Source organism: Seriola dumerili, unplaced genomic scaffold, assembly GCF_002260705.1.
Source record: "Seriola dumerili isolate Sdu_G_001 unplaced genomic scaffold, Sdu_1.0 BDQW01001821.1, whole genome shotgun sequence".
In the NCBI taxonomy this organism is placed as follows: domain Eukaryota; kingdom Metazoa; phylum Chordata; class Actinopteri; order Carangiformes; family Carangidae; genus Seriola; species Seriola dumerili.
In genome coordinates this window covers 26,172-45,614 of record NW_019176076.1, presented here as the reverse complement: position 1 = coordinate 45,614, position 19,443 = coordinate 26,172, and the positions used below count along the sequence as shown (strand labels likewise).

The 19,443-nt window shown below is 40.0% G+C and overlaps 2 protein-coding genes across 4 annotated transcripts in view; one reads left to right on the top strand and one right to left on the bottom strand.

The window, feature by feature from the left end:
- LOC111238977 (tetratricopeptide repeat protein 39C-like) overlaps positions 1-5,243 on the top strand; it is a 15,253-nt gene extending 10,010 nt beyond the window's left edge. For 2 of the 3 annotated variants that reach the window (XM_022768726.1, XM_022768723.1), the window contains exons 15-17: positions 4,142-4,214; positions 4,885-4,949; positions 5,162-5,242. The gene's annotated coding sequence lies outside the window, so the exon portion shown is untranslated. Of the gene's footprint in view, positions 1-4,141; positions 4,215-4,884; positions 4,950-5,161 lie in introns of all 3 variants that reach the window. The other variant, XM_022768724.1, reaches the window with a different exon arrangement.
- LOC111238976 (oxysterol-binding protein-related protein 1-like) lies at positions 66-19,443 on the bottom strand. Its single transcript, XM_022768722.1, has 27 exons — positions 19,320-19,443; positions 19,145-19,230; positions 18,958-19,032; positions 18,627-18,738; positions 18,455-18,540; positions 17,921-18,065; positions 17,639-17,706; positions 16,660-16,704; positions 16,253-16,326; positions 15,793-15,856; positions 15,520-15,621; positions 15,282-15,404; positions 15,048-15,126; positions 14,731-14,837; positions 9,205-9,373; positions 7,337-7,529; positions 5,141-5,216; positions 4,167-4,301; positions 3,801-3,898; positions 3,477-3,659; positions 3,256-3,363; positions 2,875-2,964; positions 2,509-2,635; positions 2,294-2,410; positions 2,044-2,167; positions 1,868-1,958; positions 66-1,387 (listed from the first exon to the last, which is right to left on the bottom strand). The coding sequence occupies exons 1-27, from the start codon at positions 19,441-19,443 to the stop codon at positions 1,285-1,287; spliced, it is 2,904 nt and encodes a 967-aa protein (XP_022624443.1). The 3' UTR covers positions 66-1,284.

Here is a 19,443-nt window from a genome sequence, read left to right as displayed (position 1 = left end):
CCCCTGAATACCGTCAAAATTAAAATTAAAGCAAATAGTACAAACTCACGGATGTTTAATTAATATTATGCTTTTATTTAGCAACAATAGAAATTATTTTAATTGATACCCAAAGAGTGATAAAAGAAAAAAACTACAACTTCTAGCAGCTATCCACAACATGAGAGAATGAATATTCAGTGCTTGATTGTGAAGGAGGTAAGGCTTGCATAGTTATAGTGATGCACATGCATTTATTTTTAGTTAGATTTCACCTAGATCAATGCACATAGCACGAAGAATATAGCTAATTATACTTAACTATGGCAAGACCTTTACACACACGCACACACATATCTATCAGTGCAGAGCCAGTGTCCCTGCTTTAGTACAGTTAGAAAAAAAAAAAGTGCTACTGTCTCCACAGAATCAGGTAGACTTATGTGCATCACTGTTAGTCTCTATACACATCTTACAGGACATAGTATAGGGCTACAGAAAATTTATTTTATGGGAAAAGTCTTGCTACTGTAGTACTCGTCTTCATTCTTGTCAGATATGGTAACATTTTACTCATAATCACTGTTACAGGGAAACACAGGTTTGGACAGGTTTACAATCGATTGCAGTGGACACTGAAAACAAGCAATGAGGCAAATTTCAAACATCCAGTTAAACATTAATTATCTGTCCCACTCATTGCACTGGGGAGTGAAAACCAAAAGCAAATGCACCACAGTGGTCTATTTTAATAGATTGCACTGCATTATAGTATGCATGCACAAGTAGAACCAGTGTCAGGATTAAAACATCTAATCTATGCTCTTCATTGTAGCTGTCTGTTGTGTTGTTGCCCCCTATGTCTCTGAGCTGATGAGTAAAATGTTTTCATAAACAGTAGGAACTATAGACAAACTACAAACAGTAAGACTGAGGTTGCTGTTCAAACACTCCATTTATCTAACATGAAACACTTCTAAAATACATTCTAGTTTTTCCAGTACATGCCTATACCATACTTAAGTGGTCGAGAACCACAATAAATGAGCAAAAGAGAGTTTTTGTGCTTTATTGTTCACACAGATCTATTGAAGAATATATGCCTCTTGGTTCGTTCAGTGTTTTACTGCTTTTTAAAAGACATATTTCAAGCATAATTTCTTAAATTGAACCCTATTCCCTACCTGCTGTTCTAGACCACCTCAATTACACTGATGCTTATACTAGGAGCCCCACCACAAAACCCAAGTCCAAAGGTAGTAAAAGTAGATAACCATGTGTATGGTATCTGTGTGTCTCTACTTGTTAGTAGATATCAGGCAGATGAGTGTAGTTCCTGTCCCAGTAGCCTTTCAAGTAGAGCCAGTCCTGAGCTTTGTTGTGAGGGTTGGGTCCTTGCTGAAACCACCTGCAGAGATGTGATAATGACAAGATTCATTGAAAATGATTACCCCACTTGCTGATTAACAGAAATTAAAAATAAAAACACACAGATCACACAAAAAAGCATAACACTAGTTTGTGGCAAGATGCCAATGTGTACAAGTGGAAAAAGTTGCTAGTCCTCCTTAAATATCCAGTTTCACACACCAGTATCTTCATGAATGTCAGTGTATTGACCAATGCTTTCAGTTAAAAACGACACAGTTGCAGTTGTGTGTTTTCTCCTGAGGAGGGTGGTGTAGTGCAGCACTTCACATCCAAGCAAACCACAGTAAAAAAGCAAAGCTTTGAGCCAAACCTTGGACCAAGTGCAGCATTCCTTCTCAGTTATAATAAAGGGGAAGGCACAGTGGATAACACAAGACAATAGGGAGGCATTTAGTAAAAACAGTCCCACAATCAGCAATTGAAAAGCAGCATTAGATGACATTTCTAACTGACTAACCTTGTTTTCCATTCCTCTGTTGATTTGCTGCGGTTTTTCCGGGCCATCCTCTGTTTTTCCTCGAGTCTCTTCTTCTCGGCACTTGCCAAATCTGTGAGACACAGATGCAGGAGTCTGATCATGGAACTTAGCTGGTGTGGCTTAATGGGAACTCAAATCAAGGTCATACGGTGTACCTATATCTCCATTCTCCATTGCGCGTATGTCAGGTCTGAGGCGACTGTCTGTAGGAGGCATGACTCCCTCCATGCTTTTCTCCAGCTCATTTAGCTGCATTGCGAATGTGGAGAATGCATAGAACTGCCACAGAGAGAATAAAATTACCACATTTTCAACATAGAAGGAGAAAGGATGAGAAGCAACAATCTCTCTTTTTATAATTTACAAATTGTCCTCCTTGCACCTCCATCTGTTTTCATCTCGTACCTTGGCTGAGTTGTCTGGTCGAGGTGTGATCCTCCAGATGAGCTCACTGCCTGGGATGACCTGGACTGTTTCAGCATCAGGTGGAGGCATCTCTTCTGGCTCCTCATCCACACTGCTCTGGGGCCACAGACATACACACACAAATAAGTTCAAGTTTAACTTGAACCAAATAGAGACGAAATGTAGGTGACTTTGAATTTATTTAATTTGTTTACCTGTTTACTGCCCCTCCTTTCATCTGAATTCTTTTTGTCAGACTTTTTGTGGGCATCAAAGGTGGTAGGGTCTACTGTGTACAGGCATTCAGTCCATTTCCCGTATATTGCACAGAGCTTCTTTTTACTGCAAACATATAAAGTACAAACATTAATAAAACACAGCTTTAGATGTCTTTGTTATTTGATACATCATCTCTGAGCTTTATTGTTATGACAATACTGACTATAAAATGAACTGTCTTGTAACATTACATATGACAAAGTAATTAAAAATGTAATAATTTATGATAGGTGTGCTTATTGCTTTAAGGCAATATTGAACGTCTGATAAATAGTAAAATCATAATTCAACAGAGACAATACCTTTTATCTAGGATGTATCCCTCCACTTTATGGAGCTCTTTCCCAAAGAGGCCACAGGGCTTGAACGTCATGCTGCATCTCTCTCCGGTCCTGCCACAGAATGACAGACTGCTTACTAATTCTGTTTTACTATTCTCCTTCTGTGAGCTGAGGCTCTCAAACATTAATTATCCTGCTCCCGCTTTTCTATTTTAATGGCAACTGTCCCAGTTCTGCTCCCATGATCAATAAGCTGAATCTGAAAGTAGATCAACGCTCCACTGCAGAGCACGGAAACAAGTTATTCATGTACCCAAGTCTCTATGCGTGGAAATGTACTAGGCAAGCTCGTTTGCAGATAAACATACACACAGAACACCACAAAGAGAAGAGATTTTTTACTTGTGATTGATCACTTCCACATTGCCGTACTGCTCAATCCAAAGCTGACCAACAATGATATTGTGGACACAGCAGGAGGGGTTTGTCCAGGTGTAGGCTTCATTATATCTGCAGAGACAAAGAAGTGGGAAAGTAAAGACAAGTTGTCAGACATGTTGTGTAAGATGATGCTCAAAATGAATCAAATGAGACTTACAAGCAGTCTCAGACTGTGCACTCACTTGGGGAGCTCCAGAGTGATGATTCCCTTGGGCTCTGCTTCTATGCTCTTTCCCCAAAACTTGAGTTTGGGGTAAATGGAGCCATGGAAGACAAAATCCTCCTTGAGGCCTTCAGCATGAAAGGCACTGACTGGAGGGTGATGGCTTACTTGCTCTGACACCCACCTAAAGCCCAAATCGTCTCTGATGGAGAACAAGAACATGGCTGCTACTACAGGGAAAGTCCACTAAAAAAAAATCTTAAATCGTCACTAAATACAAAATGTTTTGTACATAAGTGTGCTCACGACAGATGTGTGAATATAAGGTTGTCTACTGTCTTACCTGACGAGCTCAAAGGTCTCCCCCAGTAGTGGGTTGAAAGGCTTCCCAGTCCTCTCCCACTGTGATGCTACAGCTGACACAGCAAATGCTGCAACACACTACAGAGCATTGACTTATGATTAATTACAAGCAACTAATTTAATGTTTTATTATGATAGGAAATATAAAAGTAGTAACTACTGAGTCCCATAACAGCATGTAACTGTTTGATTCAAAAAGACTGCGATAGCACAAAGTTAAATAATGGCAGAGTGCTTTATGAATTATGATTTGACGTGATTCAAATAAATACTCACATATTACCTTGGAGATTAACTATATTTTATGTGTTTTTATTGCAGAAAGTGAACATGAGCCTGGTGATACCTTCATCCTCTCGACAGAGTCTGTTGTGGCATTGGCCTGGTGGATGAGGTAGGTGTGCTCCATGTATTCCGTTAGCCGCTGGAGGAAGCTCAGAGGCTCATTAAATATCACAGGCATGGCAATCTTTGACAACTCCTGAAAGAGTTGGAGAAGATAAAAGAAACTGTGAGGGCACAGACTAGTGCATGAGTAGTGAATGCAACCGAATACAGAAGAGCTGCAATCAGTGGCCTCTTTGCAAAGCTTATATATGATGTGTGAATCAGTTACATAATATGTGTATAAACATGTGAATACACTAACAAAGATCTTTATCTGATGCGTTTGAGATGTGCATGTATGTGCACTTAGGGTGTAACAGGTCACAATTAATGGTCAGATTCAATATGTTAAGGTGGTGCCATGAATCAACACTACTCTTTATATGTATAATATTTGACTGCGATATCCGAGACACACTGTAAGGCCTCAGAAGAGGTTTGCCTCATTTTTGCCTAATACAGTGATTTACCAAAAAGAGCGAGAAGTTAGGAGATATTATCTTAATTCAATCAATATGTCTCAACTCTAACAGGATTTAAGTATACAGCAGTGTCCCATGTGTGTCTGTATATTGACTGTATATCTAGTTGTCGGCCCACATTATGCACGACTCATTATCCATGATTAATTAAGGAGTAAAACATTAATAGACCTTATTAAATGTAATGAAATCCAGGCAGGGTCTGGAGTGAAGACTAGGATCCCTTAGGACACCGATACTAAAGACTGATACTACTAAGGGTAAGAAAGTAATGAGGAAGTGCAAAACTGATTTATCACAATGACCTAACTTTTCATGTAAGTTCAGTTCTTATTCAATAAGACTACTTAAAAACAAAATCTCAAGTCTCTGCTTTAATTTTCTCCAAACTGCAAATTACAGTGCAACAAATTAAAGGTAAATCTGTTGAAGGAAGTCTGTCTGTTCTCACCATGCCAATGCATTTTTTCAGGATACTCCAGATGCTGACGTCATTCCTGGAGAACATGGGAGACGGTAGAGATGTTCTACGGGACAGTAGGATAAAGACAGAGAAACACTGACAACTGTGTGAGAGAATTACATTAATGAGGACAGTTTCTAACAGTGCCCATATTATGTGCCAAAACATACATCTATATGTAAATACAATACGTTTTTCTCTTTATTAATGGAAAGTCATGCGATTTTTAATGTTTGTGTCACGTGCAGGCAAACATCGACACCTCAGGCAATCCGACCTGGCTTTCTCCACACTTGATTTAGTGATTTACTTTCATAATACGACACCAAATCCACTACCTTCTAGTGTCAACCACACATTAAAACAGGTATTTTGTCTTCTGGCTGCTGAGAGTTTTAACTGTTTAAAAGCTGCAAAGCAGATAACATAGCTTGACCCACCATTTGGAAACAAAGTCATCTGACACCTGTAAGCTAATGAGCTGTCAGCTGCTCCGGTCAAGCCTCATGCAATATCCATGGATGGATGTACAACTGCATGTGTGTTGGTTTCAAAGACTGGTTATAAGATGCACTCCTTAAATTGTTCTTTTTTGCAAGTTCGGTTCAGCAACACTTCTCACATAATTAAGTTTGAACACCATTTAGATTAATTAAATTCTGATCTCTGTGTTAACTTTGCCACACACAGCCAATTTCCAACTCCCTCTAAATCTTAAACTTAGTCACAACAGAGACGTAATTTAGTCAAGCAGCACCGTTTATCTTCCAGTCTTGCTGACAGCTGCAGTGTGGACAGATTTACAACATTTACTGGCTGGAGGAAAATGGTGTCCTCAACACAAATAAAAACCTAAATTAGCTAAATAAACAGAGAGGGAGAGAGTCTGGGTTTGCTCTATACTATACTACATGTTAGCCTCTGCTCAAAAACGCATTTAAGCATGGAGGATTTCTTTAATTAGATGGAAAAACTGAAACATGATAATGGGGTTTTCTATTTTCTGAAGTAAACTGGATCTACAGTTTGACTTGTACATGACTGAAGATTTATGGGACCTGTAGTTTTTACAACTGCTGAATAAAACCATCCTTTCTTTGATGAAGTGCTCAAATTTTATAAACAAATCTGACCTATCTATCTTAGATTACATTATATTCTAAATAATAATACCGATAAAATTATTTTTTCAACTGCATTGTTCAGCAGAGGCTACTGAAACACAAGCCAACATGGAAATGAAGTAGGGCATATGAATATGTTACATCAATACTTTGCATGCACTTCCTAAAGCCAACATTGCCAACAGCTGAGATATATAAGTCTTCAAATCTTCAAAATAAAACATTTATGATACTGTATTCTTCAGTCAAAGGCAGATTATTTGGACAATTTTAGAGAATTTATGGCAGGGTGTTATTATAGAAAGGTACAGAAGGTGAGAGAAATATTAAACAACTACTCTTAAGCCCATCTACAGGCAACCAGGGACAGATGTATCTTTGAATGACAGGAGTAATTCCAAATAAACAGACACCTCATAAATCTTTAATGCACTACTCACACAAACACACGCACACGCACACACATATACACACACACACACACACACACACACACACACACACACACACACACACACACGCCTACACATATGCACACAGAGCCAACCAGTCAGCCAGCCAGGCCCCTTTCCTCCAACTCCTACTCTGAGCCAGCACATGCTAAATTATTCATGGATCACTTGTTGGATTAAAGAAGAGAGGCCAAGGCAGAACCAGCATCCACGGAAATGAAAGAGACTGTCAAATCTTCACGAAACAAAGCACCAAACACAGCGCTAAGTTGACTGTTCACTTGGAGAGTTGGATCCGTCTGGAAAAACACAGCAGAGGCTATTCTCTGTGGATTGGGAGCTCAAACAAAAAACACTTGACTACAAAAACAGAACGGAGTGGAAAGGTGGTGTCCCATTACACCAACTCTGCCATTTACGGGCCTATCAGCTAGCTGATGGAGGTCTGCAACCCAACAGTCCTTCAGTAATTTAAAGTTATATTTTACTTTAACTCTGCTCTCCAGTTGGAGAGCACTCAGCACGGATGTCTTTGAATTTCCACCCGTCTCACAGCCATCGTATAAGCCAGTAAACAAGCATGACATCATAACTGGAGCATGTCCCACCTGTGCTTCTTGACTCCATTGTACTGGGCTGGTTGGTTGCCATGGTTACCCTCCCCTGACATTCCGGTAGGCCCCCTGTGTGCGTTGGAATGGCGGAGGCTGCTGCGAAGGGGGGTGTCTCTCCCCTCGTCCTCTTCACAGGAGTGACTGGCCACAGACAGGAAGCCGCTCACAGAGAGCTCCGACTCCGACTCTGCAGGATGATGACAGGGGGCAGATGCCAGGTCATGCCAAACACTCTGTCACGCATCTACACACACACACATACATACACACACACACACACACACCCACAGGTTCGAGTTGCCAGCTCAGAAAGCTGCAGCCTCAACAGTAAACTGTCTGCAAATAACCACCTGTGCTCAAGTTCCTCTCCAACCTCCCCCTCCCTGCTGCCAGCCAAACCCCACCTGAGGATTGTGTTCCAATGAGAGGCCACAGCGAGGCTTCATTTCCTCCAACATTGTTTGCTCTGTGCATGCTGAATGCAACTCCTCCCCTAACCGGTACTGTCAGTGACATTACAGGTACTGTCACATACATAAAGGGGAGGGGAGGGAGAATGGTGTTGTATTTGCACACTCTACGATGGAGGACTGTATATGTTAGTCTGAGTTATTTTAAATGATGTGCTGACAGGAATTGCAATTTCAGACATAACAGCTACATGGATGAATCAGGATGTAGTAGATACAACCCTGCTGCACAAACACTCTCTATATTAAAAAAAGAAAAACATGGTCGGGGTTTACTCGCTCAGCTTAGCCGTGAAAATTCTCTTACATATGCTGAGCACACTTTAGAGTCTTACTACAGAGTGTCTCTGGCCAGTAGATAACTCAGGGCTATCTATGAATAATGCAATGATTCTTGAGAAAAGATTGCTCTATAGTCCACAAACATGTTGCAGAGGGAAGGCTTTCGACTAGACAGAGAAGCTAACTTTGTGCAATACATTTTTACCATAATCATGTTGCTGATGCAATTACCCTACAGGACAGACATTTGGTAAGTAACCACTGTCTAATTCCTCTCCATTAACTAATGATTTGAATTGTACTTTAATTGAATTGAAGCATAATCACTTTCTGAATACCCTTGAGTATAAGAGAAGAGGACATTGGCAATGTTGTCTGGGCAATTTCAGAGACAGATATTGTGCCAATAGTCTTGTCACAACCACACACACACACACACACACACACACACACACACACACACACACACACACACACTGTAAAGCTGTATTTCTTAACTATACTCATTATTGTTGTGAAAACTGTGCTGCTGGAAGCGTTTGCTCGGACACAAGTATGTAAACATGTGTCACAAGTTGCCCTGTGGAGTTTTCTTCTCTAAACAAAAAGTAATGTTTACATTTAGTGCTACTCACTAAAAAGAAATATGTTTGGTATTGAGGCCTGACAAACATGTTGAATGGCCTCCTCATAAGAGATTTGAAAAAAACAAAAACAAAAACCTTTCCTTTGCTCATTGTTTACATCCAAACTTGCACTCTTCTTCCTGTCTGGAATGTGTAGCATGTCATAGGACCCACATGTAAAAACAATGCTCCATAGCGCTGCTACTGGTCTAAAACTCCACAAGTTACCTTTAAGGACAGCTCTGCAATGTCAGGAATGAGCACAATTCACTCAACAATGCATTTAACTCAGTATCATTTTTAAGTTGAAAACTAGTCAAATTAGAAGATGATCGGAGAAGATAATGCTTGAGACTGTAATTTATAACTTCGCCAAGACACTCCATAAAAAAACTACTTTCTATATTGGTCTTTTATAGCCCCAGTGAGATACTCACTTCTTGATTACATCACTAACTGACCACTTATAGTAAGGGCTGCTGACCTGATTCAGCGTCATAGAAGTCATCTTCGGTGAGAGTACTGAGGGTAGACAACCTCCTGCTCTTGCTCAGCGACTGCTTGAGTTCGTCGTGTTCAGTTGCCAAACTCTGCAGGGCCTCTGTCAGAGCTTTGTTCTTCTCCACCTCCTGCTCTAACTTCAGGCTCCACACCTGGAAGCACAAGCCACCAGAGACAAAGTACAGTATAAGAAGGGACTATGCTCATGTGTTTTGAGGCAACATTTCTAATGCATGTGTTCAGTATAGACAGTGTAACTACCAAATATTGACTGATGGTTTGATTGTCTTAGTGGTTCTGATGGCAGGCCATTGTTCTATACCTCTCCACAGATCTGGTTTCCTCCAGTCGGAACCAAATACCCCAGTCTCGGAGAGCTCTGTAGCCCAGGACCTTCAGAGCAACCTGAGCCAGGCCAGTGTGGGACAAACTAGATCAATGTTTCCTATTGTCTAATGCTGCTGTCGTGCATCTTTTACTAACTGGACAGAAGTCAGTAAGTAAAAAGTAAAAAAAAAAAAAATCTACAGTTGCTACTATAAATGATTAAGAATGGCTTAAACAATTAAAACTTTAAATGACATAAATAAACTCAATTACCAATTAAATGCCTTTCTAAGTAACATAAACAGTAAACATAAACTCTCAGAAGTCTGAGAGAAACAGGAGCTTGGAAATCACACTCTAAATCCGAGACAGCAAAACAAGGCCAGTGTCTTCTATTTAAGATGTAAAGTTTCTTTACTGCCTGAAACATCATGTTGTGGGCACAGCCATGCACACCTGTTGATGAATCTGCTGTGTGCTCGATGTGCTCAAGGAGGGTTTCTTTTAATTCAGTTCACAATTACTCTATCAGATACAGTATGTGCCTATAGCCATCATGTTTCAGTGATCACCATGGAGATTTTATGTGATAAACAAGGTCAAAAAAATGTTTTTTGTGAAATTCCAGGACATCATTTTCATGTGAGATATTCCCATTAATGTAAAAACTGTGAAATACACATCAGTATGTGTATGATTTTCTAAAATTTATTTGACAAGAATTTTTTTCAATTATAACATATAATATTCAGTATATAGAACTGTCCCATTGCAGTCAGCAGCTCCAACTTCAAAACTGCTGCAGATGTCTGTGCGGTGGAGATGGATGAGGCAGTGAAAACAATGAGTAACACATTTACTTATTTGCTGATTAGTTTTTGGTGCTGCTAATCCAGCCATTTGTAATGCATATTTATCTGATTCCAATTGGAGCACCCCTAACACCAGCTAAGCTTATTATGTATCTTTTGGAAATACATAATGTATAATGTACACCAGATTTCTTTTGTGTCCCAGACTTGACTCGGCGAAATTTAATTTCGCATACACTTACAAAGGTGAGGATGACTGACTGGTAACAATATGCAGATCCTAACTCTGCGACAGAGCTATAAAACCCCTATGTGTCACGCTACATTAAGTTTGTTAACTGACTGTTCATCCTAACTGACACATTTATGACCTTACCACATATCAACCCATTTGTACATATGCACATCTGATGTAACCAAAAACCCACACTCACGCTTAAATTATCCATGATCACTTTATATAGACCTTTATCCTTGTAAAAACAAACTACTGTACATAAACATGGACTCTGTTTCACTGAGACTTCTGCTGTAACTGTGACAGAAGCTGAAAAGCAGCTTCTTTCGCACGAGCTTCAACAGCCGTCTGGCACCTACAGTCAAGGACAAACCGCGCTTTTGCTCTTGCTGTCATCACACTTGCTGTATTGTTTGTTCAGCCCTGTGTTCAGTCTGAAAATAGGAACACAGTGTTAGTGGATATTTAGATTCTGTTCAATTCATATTTGAGAAACACCTACATCTTTATAGTTTCTCCCCAGACTTAAAGATATGTCCTTCAACACAATCTGGGAAGTCATATTATGATAACATAATCATATTTTGAAAAGATTAAATGATAAGAAATTATAATTTCAACGAAATCCAATAGTTAGAAAATCTGCATCATTCTCTTGTTCTAAAATGTTTGTGCTTTTGCCAGGTGCCCATTTTCCCAAACAGAGACACATGGTGATGCTGGCTAATAAGAGCCATTAGAAATATCCACAAATAGATTCTCCTTGAAAAACATCACTTAATTCCACCCTCTTTGAATATATGGTATAAAGTAGATGAGCCCACTGTGTAGAAGCCTATGTTAACACTCCATGTCCCTGGCACTTGGCTTAAGAGCCCATTCAGGAACACAACACTTTGTTGTGTAACTATCCCAGCCAGCTTTTTCGCTCTCACTGCATCCTCTCGCCTGAGCACAAACAGCGCTATTTTAAGCCCTGCTGAGGCTGTGTGCTGTAGCTGTTGCTGGAGCCTGGGAGGGATGCTTCTCCTTGGCCAACACCCCAAAGGGTACAGCATTTACTTTGTTCTAAAATTTGCTTCCTCTGCTGAAGGGGACGCAAATCTCAGAGGGAAATTTTATTACAGCTCTATATGGTACTCTGTAATAACTAATTGTCTCTAACCAGTTGTAACTGTATAACATGAACTACAACTATGCATGAATCAATGATGGCTGGGACCTAAGCAACTAAAAATTTGTTTATTTGAGTGTGACATGAGAACTGCAGAGAGATATAGTAACCAATTACACAGAAATAGTGGTAGGTGCACACGTTGTGTCCCAAAGAACTAGGTTGAATGTGCACTTCCTCATCTTATACAGATCTCATGACCTGAAAAAGAAGGAGGCCAGTGCAGGGACCAACAAAAAAATTTAGCAGTCCCCCACTGAAGTCTGTCTCTCCTGGGTATGACATGACACTCAGTAGGTCAGTAACACATGCAGCCATGGTTGAAGTAAGGGGCAAACTGTACTTTGTGTTCTCTCCAATTCCCAATGGTTTGAAGGCAATCTGCTTTCTTATACTATGATCCAAATTTATGAATAACTACGGAGGAAAAAAGAAAATACAATGCCACATTCTCTCGCCTTCAGAGCAATACAACGTGACGGATCTGCTTGGTATGTCACCACTAAGTGGTTTCATGCTAAAAGCCTCCATCTGTTTTCTTGACAAATGTGGAAGCCTGCTGCCTGAGAAACACAGAGAAAGGTTTGGCTTATAAACCTGTTTTGTCTGAGTTACTATAACAACGTTCCAGGATGGTTTCCGCCCAGGATTGTCTATTTGCAGCTCAATGTTCAATACAATGTTCAGTGAAGAAAGTTAGCATAGTCCTTATTGTCATGTCGTCGCCAACCCGTCATACTGTGTCCTGCATATACTGAATAAATGTGGCGCTCTCACCAGCATACTTTAATTTTGCAGCAGCTGCTGAACTGGGTCAGACCACATTTTCTCTGCTGAGGGGCAATACTGTAATTGCTGTGAAACCCTTTGAGATATAATTCATGCTCCTCTGTTACACATCTGCCTGGAAATCAAAGCACAATTACAACAACACGTGACTCCTGTGTGTTATGTACTGTAGAAAACAAATGTGTAAGTGGCACCGATGGAGGCATCTGTGGCAGGACAATGGGAATATGGGATTAAAGTTAATCCTGCCTAATACAGCCAATCTCAGCACTGTAGAAAATATAATCCATTTAGCGCACGTAGTAGCAGAAGCTTAACATGAGACCGGTGGCTGTAACATGCTTGTTAAGACATTTTCTACTTGTTACACTATCTGGTTATTAGAAATGAATTCACTGCCCATTGTTATGTGATTTTCAATGCTTCTTGGGTGATGAGACTGTGATGAATGTCCTCAGCCTCCCTGCGATAACAACGGCAGTTTATTCCATGTGACGGGACAGCAGCTGTTGCCGATTCATACTAAGATAATGTGATTTGGCAATGCACACATCACTTTGTAAACATGCTATATTTGGGCACTGTTGAGCAATATCATATCGAGCTGACTTTTAAAGCAGACCTCATTCTATCTGATGCAAAATCGCTTCAGTTATCAACACCTCATTGTACAAAAACCACACACAAAGACACAGGAGTCCTTAGTTGTGTCTCCATATTAAGATAATTTTAATTCCTGCTTTGCAGATGGTTTTACAATTAGAGAGTTGTAGTGCATACCATTCTACACACAGCAATCCCTCGACACAGTCTCTTAATTGGTAATGAGACAGAGTTTGACACCAATGTATATCTTTGAGTTCTTAATTTAGTCGTACGGTACTGTGAAACAAAAAAAACAACTCCTGCATTAAAATGGTCAAACAGACAATTATATCTTAAAAGCTTAACCTTAAGTATCACCATATCAAATAAAAAAACTATCTAATCAAAGTAGTTTCCTCTCCATACCATCAGTTTCACTCAGAATTCATTACATTATAAGATGATCTCATTAAAAAAGCTGCAATGAGTAGTGTGTTCAGTTGCACTTCAAACAAGCTACATTTCACAGGCAAAATTCAGATAATTAAATCCACAGTAATGACCTGCGCATATTGATAAACAGCTCTCATTTGTGCCAAAGCTTCAAACCAACCCTCAAATCAACGCCACACTAAAAACATCAGAATTGATGCCAAACTTCAAACACCTCACGCCAAGTCATCTGGGACCAGCTCACTGCAAACAATGCCAGTTATTCAGATGACAATTTAAAAAAAAAAACGATGACAGGAAAGCAGAGAAAAACTATTTGGTTTGTACCTGTGCAGAAAGTGCTGTCGCTGTCTCTTCTTTCTCCTGTGCTCGGATGCTCTGGCATGTGGAAGTGTGCCTGCGAGCGTGTATTCTCACTGTTGGAGGGTGAAAGCATGTATCGCCAGCTGAGCCTGTGAATATGCACACACTTGAGTTCCCTCGCTCAATGCACAGCCTTTCCCTGGAGCGGGAGTGTGTGGATCCAAATCCAAGTGTGTGTGTGTGTGTGTGTGTGTGTGTGTGTGTGTGTGCGCGCGTGCGCGCGTCTACACTGATCTGCAAGCTGAATGCAGACCTAAGCATAAAAGCGGATCTTGCCTGTGTCCTTCCTACAGACATGCCAGTAATTACCACACTGTTCCATTGCCTCCACCCCCCCTCCACCCCCCACCCCAAGGGCACGGCACAACCATGAGGACAGGTGGACAGGGACACACACGCGTGCACGCACTCAAACATAAACTTCAAACCTGATTGGTATGAAAGAGATAACGTAAGGGGGAGGAGCTATGTAATCATTCAGTACAATTTATTCAACCAATAGGCGCTCAGCACGTGGGTGAGGTTACGGGAATCAATGAGATGAAGATTCATAGAAGCTCAGTGAGCTGCAATATTACTAGATTAAATTAGATGTCAGATTTGATATATGAAATTTGTTTTACATCAGAAGGCGAACGCTGTTTCACTTTCATAACAAACATTACAATATATGCAAGGTTTTTATGGTTTTGATAGCATTTAATTAGGTGTGAGGAAAAATATGATGAGATTACAATTGGACTGTATTGTGTTTGTTACTTTGCCTACCTCTTCTTGTTTTGACAATAGTTCAAGGCACAGATGGAGGGCGGCACAAGTTTCACTGGAAAGCTCACTGGTCTCTTTGGCTTTTAGCAGAAGAGGAGCAGCCAATGCTTGAAAACAGAACAAGACAAAATATAACTGCTGCTTAAAATGTATATTATATAATAGGTCTACAACTAACAATTATTTTCATCATGTGATTATTTTTATTGTCAACAATAATTTTTAATAATCTTAGAATAATTGTTTATTCTGCTATATAAATTTATCCCACCAACACAGTTAATGCACTGGTATGTAACACAGTCTGGGGCACTTACCAGAATTCTCCTCATTCTTCACCATGGATAGAAATATTGACACTTCACTCTCCAATTTCTGCTGGCAAGTACTGGCTGCCTGCAGGAGTACAGGACAGAGGCACTTAAACAGGGGAACCCTCACAGCTCAACAAACATGGATTTTTAAAATAATACATTGTGGAAACAAAGGCACTGAACGGCATTGCTTCCCTACATGCAGCTACACCTTAAAAAATTTTACTTAAATCTTACCTGAACTGCTTGTGTCAGGTTTCCCACTCCCACACCACCATCACCATCATCATCGACAACCTGTTCTTCGGTGCAGTGATGGGTACTATAGGATGAATGTGCCTCAAACGCATCCAACCATTTCTAAGTGGAAAAATACCAGTAACATTTACATATTTGTCTACTTATGCAGATGCTATAGCTGAATCGGTCAGACTATTTAGGGAGGCGAGGGTGTAGAAGGTGAATCTCATCTCACTTTTCTTGTTGCCACTGAATTTGTCTTTGAGGAGACCTTAAAATAAAGCACAGTGTCATCAAAGCACCTGAGCATGAAGAAGCAATGATCCCATGGTTTGACCTGGAATGACAAACATGAAATCACTTATGGCCATGCTTTGCACACTGGATGTCGAACATCATCATGTCATAAGTGCAGTGTTATCACAAATGAAACATCTAAGGACTGAGCATCCTTGCGTAGTCATGAGGGTTAATCAGTTACAATGAGCCTCTGACCTCTTCGACCTACCATGCAATAGGCTTGTGTTAGAGACTTACAGCCCTGTTTCCTGACACCAGCCCGTGCGTCAGCCCTGGGAAAAGAAACAAATGAAAAAGCACACAAACAACAGGCAGTGTATAAAATTAAAAACAGCTGTAATCTACATATAGTACAGCTGTAGTCACTGTTAAAAGTTTCAGTTTTGACTGCATGCTTGATGAACCATTACTGATCCCTTCATCTCCAACAAGAATTGTTTGGGAGAAATTAGATTTGCTTTTATATCAGCCACTGCAAGAAACATTGAAGCATTGTGCGTTTAAGCCTGGCTTTTTACACACAGCAGTAATGAAGGATGGCGTAATAAGAAAGTGACTTCTATTGTGGCTAACAGCCAATGTACATTATATACGATACACTATACATGCTCAGTACATACTATAATGTTTTAGCTTTACATGACTATATACAAATAAAGTTATCTCACTGTCTGGGATACCAGGAGAGAGTTCCATCCTCAATTACCACCCAGTGGGATCGCCATCCAAGAAACCTTGAACTCTGTCAGAGACAAATGAAGTCAATAACAGATGTATGAAACTATGTAGCAATAGTAAATGATTTAAATGTATAAATATATCTTGTGCAGAAGGGGAGAGTGTTATTAATTTTGTCTTTTGTTCAGAATGATAATAAATAAAGGGTTGTGAGGGACCTTTTGTATATAATACTAAAAATGATGATGATGATAATGATGATGATGATGATGATGATGCTGTGTGTTAACTAAATTGACAAAAGTAAAGTCTATACCATCAAATGTGGGGGAGCCTGAACAAAAAAATTGCCTGACTTTTTAAGAATAGACAAGAATACACCTCAACATCTGGGTACCTTCCAAAGAGGGCCTTCAATCTTCTGCACCCCACTGTTCACATCCTTTGTGGGGAAAAAAAAAGAAAATTCTCAGACAGAGCCTGATTGAGAGTGTTGAAGAGTTTTTGGTAAGACCGAGATACTAAATCCTGTGTAGTTTCAGGGGTAAATATTTTTTTCCAATTTACTTAACAGCATAGTGTCTAGTCTTTTTTTTTTTATTCCCATCATGACTATGCAATAACCTCAATGCTTTGCATTGAAGCTATGCCAGGCTTATCAGACATCCAAGCAAGAGCAAGGACTGCTGACTTGCAAGGCTTTTCCTCCCCAGTTGCCAGACCTCAAGTGAACATGTACAAAGACAATGCGAAAATGCACAAAGATGGTTGGGTGCATCTACTATTTTTAGACCAGGTGCAGATAGCATAGACCTCTTTTTCCTACAAGAGAAAATGAAAACATCAAATCTGTTATTAGGTGCTGAACACATGAAGCACTGAGTTTCAATACAGCAAACTATTAGTTCACAGAGTGCCCAAGATTGTGTTGGGCTCTGGTGAGTAGTTTGGTGCGAAGTTCATTAACACATTAACAAATTGTTTGCAAGTGAAAAAAAAGAAATGCACTAGAATTGTCAACCAGAATTATCCACTGCAACAATGAAACTGCATGCACATATGAGTGTTTAATCCTCTAGGAAACATGAACAAGGTCATCCCATTGCACAAAAAAATCTGTCAGATTTTTATCCTTCCTGGCTAAATTCTAGCCAGATGATGGTGCGATCATCAAAGTAATCAAAGGAATAATTGGATCATCTTTTATGGAACATGAATCAAATGGCAGGTTTAATACTAATTGTCTGAAGTCAAGAGCACTAGTTGGACCTTGTAAGTATACTAAAATTTGGCATTACAAAATGTGCAGCAGTGCCTTACATGAGCAGACCTGATAATTCAGGTAGCAGGTTTTAAAACTAGTTATCTGCTCTCACCTTGTCTTGATAGGCTGCTACAGTGTGTTTCAGTTCATCACTACGGACCAGGTCCAGTGCTGTCTGGTCTGCAACATCATCAGCCATACAAGCAAATCATTATACACATTTAGACACAGCCTAGGAACAAAATTAGCAGAACATAGTATTTACCACACATATTGATTTTAAAATGCTTTGATAACAAATGATGATTCCAAGGACAACTGTCCTAAACATTATTGAACTAATGAAATATTAGAAAAATAAGGGATGATGCTGAGAACAAGATAATTGATGTACCATTGTTGTTCTTGATACTAGGGTTGGCTCCAGACTTGAGCAGCTTTATGATGCACTGCTTCTGCCCTCTGTAGGCTGCACAGTGTAAGGGTGTATTACCCACCGCATCCCTGCAGTGAATATTTGGCACTTCCTTCCCATTGAGCTAAAGAAGAGAGGATAGTTGAACCACAGACAAACAGCTTAGCATTGCACTGCAAAACTGTTCACAAACTATCCACTTTTTTGACTGAACAGTCTCCACTGGTTTGCAAAACATACAGCAGGTCATCAGGACAGTTGACCCCTGACTGAGCCTTAGACCTTTTAGACCCTTGACTAAAATATATTCATGTGTGACTTTTAAAACTGAAAAGTAGACTAATACAACCATAATCATGTAAATGGTGCTGGCTAACATTGGCAAAGTGGACAGAGAAGAATGCAAAGTCTGTTGTTCCAATTGTGGTTAACTGTGTGAATTTTAACACTTTGTTATCAAATCGAGAATAGACAGATATTCTGCCATGATTCAACAAAGGTTCAGACGCTAACCAGTTTAGATAGAGTTGAGATATCCCCCTCTCTGGCAGCTTCCAGAAGCTTCTCCTCTCGCCGCCTTGTCTCCCTCCTCTCTGCAGCTGCACAAACAAACACTATTTGAGAACAACGGCAGCTGATCTACAGTGATGAGAAGCCATCAGCAAATATTCCCATCATTTCATACCCTCCAGCATTGTAATGATTTCATCATCCTCTGTGACATCTTTGGGGATTTGAGCTGTTCCATTGATTATGTTGGCACAGGCATCATACCGCAGCAGCAACAGAACAATCTCCTTAAGGGTCCAGAGTAAAAGTAAAAAAATAAATAAATAAAAATCTGACCATAACTTGTCATCACTCTAAAGCTTCGATTGGAGGAAAGTAGACATTTGATGGATTGATTAGTTTGGCTGGAAAGAAACTACAGTATATGACAAGGTACAATGCATATAGCATTTCTTATTGTAATACATGAGCTAGCAGGGAAGCACTTTTATTTTTCCTTCTATTACCTTTCTTCCAGTGTCAGCTGCTTTGTGTAGAGGTGTGTCACCCATGTTATCCTGTAAATTCACATCAGCACCTGCCTGCAAATACAGTAACAACTCTGGCAGCAAATAGAAATGTATATGTATATATACATATATAATATGTGCTGAACATAACTGTATACGGAGCAATATCAACATCAGTTCTCACCTTGAGTAACTCCTCCACAACATCTCTGTGTCCAAAGTAACAGGCCAGATGGAGGGGTGTCCATCCTGAACTGGCTTTAGAAATAGCTACAGTGAGGAAGAGGAAAATAACAGTTTCCGGTTTACCTGGAGATAAGACAGCCGGCGGATTGTGGCATTTTATTTTCACTACGTACATCTGCAGTTGATGTCGAGAGAAATGCTTTGGTCGATCCTTGACTTAAGGAGTCTCTGAATATGAGAACAACTGCCATCTTTAGCATAGAGAAGAAGTTGGTCCTCAGGTGCATCTGCCTCCAT